This window comes from Rutilus rutilus, assembly GCF_951802725.1.
Source record: "Rutilus rutilus genome assembly, chromosome: 25".
NCBI classification, from domain to species: Eukaryota; Metazoa; Chordata; class Actinopteri; order Cypriniformes; family Leuciscidae; genus Rutilus; species Rutilus rutilus.
In genome coordinates, this window is record NC_140229.1 from 14,844,687 (window position 1) to 14,852,108 (window position 7,422).

The 7,422-nt window shown below is 37.6% G+C and overlaps 1 protein-coding gene across 1 annotated transcript; it reads left to right on the plus strand.

Moving 5' to 3' along the window:
• Nucleotides 1-577: 577 nt before the first annotated feature.
• sod1 (superoxide dismutase 1, soluble) lies at nucleotides 578-3,578 on the plus strand. Its single transcript, XM_084400209.1, has 5 exons — nucleotides 578-827; nucleotides 1,699-1,795; nucleotides 2,083-2,152; nucleotides 3,004-3,121; nucleotides 3,215-3,578. Exons 1-5 carry the CDS (start codon nucleotides 753-755, stop codon nucleotides 3,320-3,322), a joined length of 468 nt encoding a protein of 155 aa, XP_084256335.1. The 5' UTR covers nucleotides 578-752; the 3' UTR covers nucleotides 3,323-3,578.
• The last annotated feature ends 3,844 nt before the right edge of the window (nucleotides 3,579-7,422 follow it).

Below are 7,422 nucleotides of genomic sequence, written 5' to 3' on the forward strand. Positions count from 1 at the left end.
AACTGTGAATTTATCATGTGACACTATTCCTGAACCATTTGTCAAGGGTTGAATAGGACAACTATATCTATATGAATGGGTCATGACTCATGACTGAAATTAGAGGACAGCTTGTGACCATATGTCAAGGTCAGTGTGACAGCCATGTGATTTGTCTATTGCAATATCTTCCATATGATAGGATATAGGATTTTTTAAGTTGGTATATGGTATAATTTACAAACAGTCACCATAAATATTTTTATGTAGGCTACTTTGTATGTAGCACATGTGATGCATTAGAATACATCTACAAGACATTTTTCTCAATTTTTTTATATTTTTTTATTATTAGATTAATGCTAAAAAATATACAGACTAACAAATAACGATGGAATAAAATAAAGCCGAAAATGAAAACGTTAAAAGCAATATAAAATGAAAGTAATGACGTTTTTAGAATTACAATATGTCACTAAATCAGGAAATGAATTGCAAACACAATGTTTGAAAGCTTATTTTTTCTCAGACGATTTAATTGAAATGAGGTATTGCTTAATTCCTCTCATTAAAAAAGAGTTCCATACTATTGTTGTGTACAGGAGACATTACGTCACTTTGACAGCGTGACACGCCAGACTTTGACCGAATCAGCGGCCACCAATCCGTTCAGCCTTCTGATTGGTCAGATCGACCCACGCACCTCCTCTTATCAAACACTGTCGGTTTATTTCACTCTCACAACTTCACAGTTTGTATAATCCAAAGGCAACATGGCGGTTAAAAAGGCTGTTTGTGTGCTAAAAGGCACCGGGGAAGTAACCGGAACCGTTTATTTCGAGCAAGAGGTAACAATTTTTTTGTGTGTGTGTTTTTGCACGGCGTTTGTTATGAAGAGCAGCGCTCACAGCGAGTTAGCACGGATCCACGCACACTGCATTTCATAAACTCTACAAGTGAGATTTAAGAGTTAACCGTGCATTACTGTGAGATTAGCGTAACATGGGCGTGATATGCGGTTGCACGGGATTCGCTTTGCTGTTTCCATGCACATTTTGATGGCCAAACCTGATAATGAACTACAATGGCCTGTTACACGTGATTCACGATTCTATAAATTCACTGCAACCTTTAAATGCAGCTCACTAATGACCTTTGATACGGCTCTGTGCATACTAATAATTTGTCTTCATAAACGCATACATGCAAATGAAATGATAACCTTTTTGCACCTGAAATTGGGACTTTGGGACGCACAGGGGCGTTTAGTGGCCTTCAGTTGTGTCATTGAAAAAGTCTCGTGAAATAACTAGAAGGGAAAGGGGTTGCTGAGTCATGCTCCTCTATCTCTGTTTGCTGTCAATTTTGCCAAATAGGACCAAGTTCATCACAGCACACATCAAATGCTGGCACAACTTGAAACTGTACTGATGTAGTGGTTGAAAAGCTCATATTTATTATAATATGACTTGCACTGTGAAATTTACATTATAAAGTTTCATCTGCATTTGATTTGTATGTAGCATTGTCAAATATTTACATTTTAGGCTTTGTTTATCTTTCATTGCATTTCAGGTATACATGTGACCATTTTCTGTATCAAACCCATTACCTTGGAGTTGCTAGCACCAAAATCTTCATCATGTCAAGCAGTAAACGTTTGTTTTATGAAGTGATATGAAACTATCATTGACCAGACGAGTGATCTGTGTGTTTTAGAGTGACGCTACTCCAGTGAAGCTCTCAGGTGAAATCACTGGCCTTACTGCTGGAAAGCATGGTTTCCATGTCCATGCTTTTGGAGACAACACAAACGGTAAGCACCATTACTCCTTCCACTGACCTTTATGTATGGGTTAATCCTATTAGGACTGAAGTGGTTGGTTGATATTGATATTGATTTTAATTTTTTTTATGGCCGATGCATTGCGCTCAATTATTCATCAAATCATGCTTTTGACACACTGGCCAAACAAAAACTTATTGACTGATAATAATAAATTTTGATCTAGATGTCTTTATTTTCTTATTAACTGGGGTTTAGCAACCAGAACATGTACACATGAACACAGACTAAGATTTTGTTTCCTCTGTGAATCACAGGCTGCATCAGTGCAGGTCCGCACTTCAACCCTCACAAACAAAATCACGGTGGACCAACTGATAGTGCCAGGTGAGTTTATCAATGTGATTTATGGCTCGACCGATTCTATCGTGTTGTTACAGTACAAACTCTGTCTGCCTGAAGTTGTCAGATTTGCATAAATCCCTCAAATGACTTGCTTCCTGGTATGTAATAAAGTAATCTGTCCGTTAGCATTCTTATTCATCTCAATGGTGGTTGCTCAGTTTTTGAACCAATCGCCTGAGCTATAAATATGGCTGATCATTCTTGATCCACATTAAATTACATTATGAAGATGCTGATTTCCTGATGGCCAACCCTTCATTAGTGACTGTCCAAAAAAAAAAAAAAAAAGTCCTCCTTTTAAGAGCATTATATTTTACTGTGCAGTAGTGTTTTTACAGGATATATATATTACTATAAATACTAGGTTTAAGCTGTTTTTAAAGAATATATCCAAGTGTGAACATCCATATTTTTCTTGTTTTTCCCAAATCTTTCAGCGCTTGAGGATGGTTCACAGTCACACACACAAAAAAGTGACACCCATCTGTGGGTTGCAGGTCTTTGTTTTCTGTAGGCTCTCTTCAGAGTAAAAATGGCATTTTTCAGCTTTTTAAAATAAATTTTCTGTGCAGATTCACTCCCCTTCAAAATCACCCCACTCGTTCTAGAATGAAGTCATATGTTTAAGATTTTTGTAGTATTATTATTATTATTATTTTTTTTTATATCACAATATATATTGCATGAAAACAAAATCACATTGCCAGTTATTTTCAGGTGTTTTGCAGCCAGAATTGAAACGCAAGATTCTGCATGCAGTATCTTTTCTGTATAATTTCAAGCAGCCTTGTGCTAGTAGATGTCTTATTACTGTAATATTTTGTGTCTCATAGGCATGTCGGAGACCTTGGTAATGTGATAGCTGGTGACAGTGGGGTTGCAAAAATTGACATTGTGGACAAAATGCTGACCCTGTCAGGGGAACACTCCATCATTGGGAGGACCATGGTGGTAAGAAAACAACTCTGTTGTTTTATAATCAGCGGCACATCTATTGGCAATAACTGTCTGTTCAACATTAGATTTTGTGTATTTTCTGTGTAGATCCATGAGAAGGAGGATGACTTGGGTAAGGGAAACAATGACGAAAGTCTTAAAACTGGCAACGCTGGAGGTCGTCTGGCCTGTGGTGTTATAGGCATCACTGAGTAGAGTCCAGTTCTAATCGAAGAGCCAGCTTGAAAATATTAGTGACCAATGTGGACCCCCCCCTCCGTAAGCACTTAAGCACAGTAAACTGATGAATACATATCTATTTTTAGCAAGTTAACTCTTAAAGAATTGTACTTTAGTCTCACACAAAGCTGTTTTTCCTGTACCATGTGGGACCCTTCTGCATTCTTTCAACTACAAAGTTATGTACATTTCCTCTGATTTCTGCTTTATTCAATAAACGTTGATCAGGCTGGCTATGTGTGTGTGTCTTTATGAACTAAACTTATGGGCTGTATGATGGTAAAAATGAATAGCGTGGGTATATTATTAAACCTGATTCTGGTCCATGTTTTGTATTACCATTTTTGGTAACTGAAATAAAGCTGAAAAAAATGAAAATTTAAATTGAAGTTCTGTGTACAATTACTAAAGCTAAAATTTAAATTAAAGCTAAATCGAAGTATAAAATCCTAATAAAAATGACAAGCACATTAATCTACAAACTTAAAATTAAAATATCTAAAAGTATAAAAATAAGAATTCAAAATAATAAATAGTATATCAAAATAATAAAAATCCTAATAATTACAATAGGTTTTCAGCATTTCGTGCTTGAACCCCTAATAAAGTAACACTTCTGTTTTTGTGATGAAATGTTAACTTATTTTTGTCTCAGAAATCCTAAAATGTTTTTTAGCTTTAAAAAGAAGCTGCTTACATTGTTGGAAGGATATTCTCTTTTGGTATTATGGTATTTTGGAAGCCGTGGTTAACATGGGAAATGTTTATTAGGGAAGTGTAACTGGTTTAACTGTTGTGGAGCCAAGAAAGGTCATTGCTTGGAAAACACCACTAGATGGCAGACTTTTCTTGCGCTTGTGTTCGACCCAAAAGCGTCTTCAAGAAAGTAATTTCGGAAAGTTTGTAATGTTCTTTTTTTATTTATTTATGAGTTGTGTACTTATGAAATTGCTTACTTGTATTGAATTTGTAGTCAACTTCATAGTCATATCTTATGCTTTGAGAATTTTGAGGTTTTAAAGGGCACTTTTACGATGGCCATGCAGGCTCTGTGAATGTGTGAACAGCAGCTTGGCCAGGCTGGAAGACCAGCCAACCTTAGGATTTTAAGATATTTTTTCATCAGGAATATATTAGTATAACCCCTCGGATTTGGGAGGCACTTGAGATTGAAGTCATTGTTGTTCTATGAATATGGTTTTAAAATGAGTGGTCGCGCCTTTTACATCTGACTCTATTTTGATACTGCTATTAAACAGCTGCGCCCGGTGCAGGCCAGCATTCACAGATGGCCAGTGGGCTGCTGCTGAAATTACATGCTCCAAAACCTCTTTCTCTTTTAATGGGGCAGCCTCCCATGTGAAGAAACTTGGCATTTCCAGTTTCCTCTCTCCAGACGAAAAGAGATTCCCCAGAGAACGAAGACCTGCAACCCACAGATGAGTTTCACAGTTCAAATGCCAAATTTGCACATAGAATACTCATGTTTTTGATAAAAAATGTAACATTTGAGCTTTTTCCCATCTTTATAATGCTTATTTTACTGTCTACACAATGTATATTTCATACTCTGTGTGTTTAATGGTTAGGCTACATGTTTTTATGCCTACTACTCTGATGCATTCTACCCATATAGGAATAAAACTAGGGGAATTACTGTGATAAATTATTTCTGATGCTGGTGATGAGTTTTTCTGCCCTCTTATTACAGATGCAGCAGCACAGAGACCTAAAAATGTATTGAGGAAGTACAATCATGGTCCTCACATGGACAAATTTCCAGAAGCGGAATCACTGGAGCGTGATGAGTCAAAACGCTGGTATAAATAGCATCAGCAAGGCGAATCATGAATAATGAAGGAGCCGCCCGTCCCACTGGAGCAAGAAGGCACAAGTCATAGGCCTCACATGATGTCAACAAACACTAACAAGGTCCTGTGTCTTATACAAAGCATCCACACTGTAAATGAATGTTTCAAACCCTTTCATCATCTGTGTGGCTGGTCAGACTTTACAGTGTCACCTACAAAGACTGACTTTGCATGTGAGATTGTGTAGATGAATAGGCTACTGTGATTTTACAGTCTTATATAATTAGCACATATGGCAAGCATTCGTAAAAAAAAACCCCATATATTTGCATGGTGTCGTTTTGCCTTGCTCATGCATGTGCTTGACGATAATTATTGTTTTCGTTCTATAAAAGCTTAGCTTGAGGCTTTAATGGTAGAAATTTTGAATGGTAGAAAGCAAAAAGTTCCCACTTTTTAAATCTTAAAGCACACTTGCTTCAAGAATAATACATAAGCAAACAGTTTTAGGCTCATATATAAATATATATATACACTACCATTCAAAAGTTTAAAGGTAGGGTGGGCAATTTGTTTCATAAACACTTTTTTGTTATACAATGTATGTACTTATATTGTATGTGGAAGTCACAGAACCAAAAAACATGTTTGTCCAATCATCGCATTCGTTCCGAATGCAACGATATGATGTCCTACCTGCCTGTCATCATATGTATTTTCATACCTCCGCGCACCCTGCTCGCTCAGACATCACATGTCATCAGAGCGTTCTGTAAGACTATGCAGAGTTGTAGACAGTCACCGAGCGCCACAAAGAAACAGCAGCCGCTTCTTACAGTTCCTCATGAACCAAAACAACCATCTTATGCTGCGTTTACGCCATGTCGTAACCGTAATTACGAGATAGCAACTCGTGACATTCTACACGGAGCTGTTCACGTCCTCAGGCTCGGATTTATGTGATTTTATCTATCAACACTGACACTATCAATGGTGAAATTAATCTGCAGCAGTCAAGTGGTTCAACTAGAGCTCTGTAATTGTTTACATTCATTATTATTGTAATGTTAAGTGCTTTGAGACATGAGGTAATTTAACAACGCCTCTTGTCTCGTGACGCTTTGCAGATGCAAATGCACGTTCATGTGTTTTGAAGGAGGCGTGGCTTTGTAGAGCGCTCTGAAGGGAGGTGGTATCTTATGCTTTTAAAGCTAGCCTGCTATTGCTAGCCTGTTTGAAATTACCTACTCTACCTTTAAGGTCGGTAAGATTTTTTTAATGTATTTTAAATTAGGCTGCATTTATAGAATCTGTGTGTTTTAAAGTTTACCTGATGCTGTTTGGTCTTGTAATTATTTTAAAACTGATTATGTCCACCTGAGAGTTTTTTCGGACCCCTGTTTCCTAGCAACACGTCTAGATGTCCTGGATCACCGTGGGAGGCGAGTGCGAATCTGAGGGGTTGTTTCGGTTCGATGCTGACGTTACATAAGGGCCCCTGCGCTTCAAAGAACCTACGGTGATTTTATTGACTTTATAGCCCTTGTTTTCAGGTTTTGGCTTTACGTTTTTAACACTTTTGATCAAAGCCCATCTCTTTGTTACTTCTCAGTTTGTAACAGCTGAAATGGAATGCTTTTGTTTGATTACACCTGACTCTAATCCTAGTTTTTTATTCCAGATCTTGTATAAAGAAAAAGATTTTGAGGTTCTTGATTTACACATTGAAGTTCCTTGAGTGTCAATAGGATATCTGAGGTACCTTCAAAATGTTGCCCAGGAGTTCTCCAGTTCAACCAAATGTGTTTGCTGATTTTTACAGTTTATTGGCTATTTTTCAGTCTGGGGATATTTTTAGACCAATGCTAGATGTCTAAGCCATAGGTCAGATGCCATACATGGCCTCTATACTATGGGCCAGGGGTCATTTAATGCTCACTTTTGACTGTAGAATCCTCCTGACCAGACCTTTGCCCCCCAGGTATGTGTGTTATTCAGCCAGAACCTCTAAATAACCTGTGCCTGTGATGGAGGATCACTGTGTGGTCCACTTTCACTGGAGTTCTGTCACTTTTTACTGCCTGAGAAATGTTCCTCTCTGCTCGGCTCTCGGGATATGGCAGGAGTAAAGTGAAGGACACATAAAACAGGCTTCACCTCTGGGCTTTTATTGCACCCCTTTGAAGTTACTTTTCCTGCGACAGTGAGTTGCCTCAAATATCATTCATTCCATCCCACTTATGATATTCTTTCTTTTTAACTATT

Excerpts from the sequence above, each read along its gene's own strand:
- sod1 (XM_084400209.1), top strand. The coding sequence starts at position 753 with ATGGCGGTTAAAAAGGCTGTTTGTGTGCTAAAAGGCACCGGGGAAGTA. Across the intron at positions 828-1,698 it reads CCGTTTATTTCGAGCAAGAG|AGTGACGCTACTCCAGTGAA; the intron begins GTAACAATTTTT and ends TGTGTGTTTTAG. Across the intron at positions 3,122-3,214 it reads TCATTGGGAGGACCATGGTG|ATCCATGAGAAGGAGGATGA; the intron begins GTAAGAAAACAA and ends TTTTCTGTGTAG.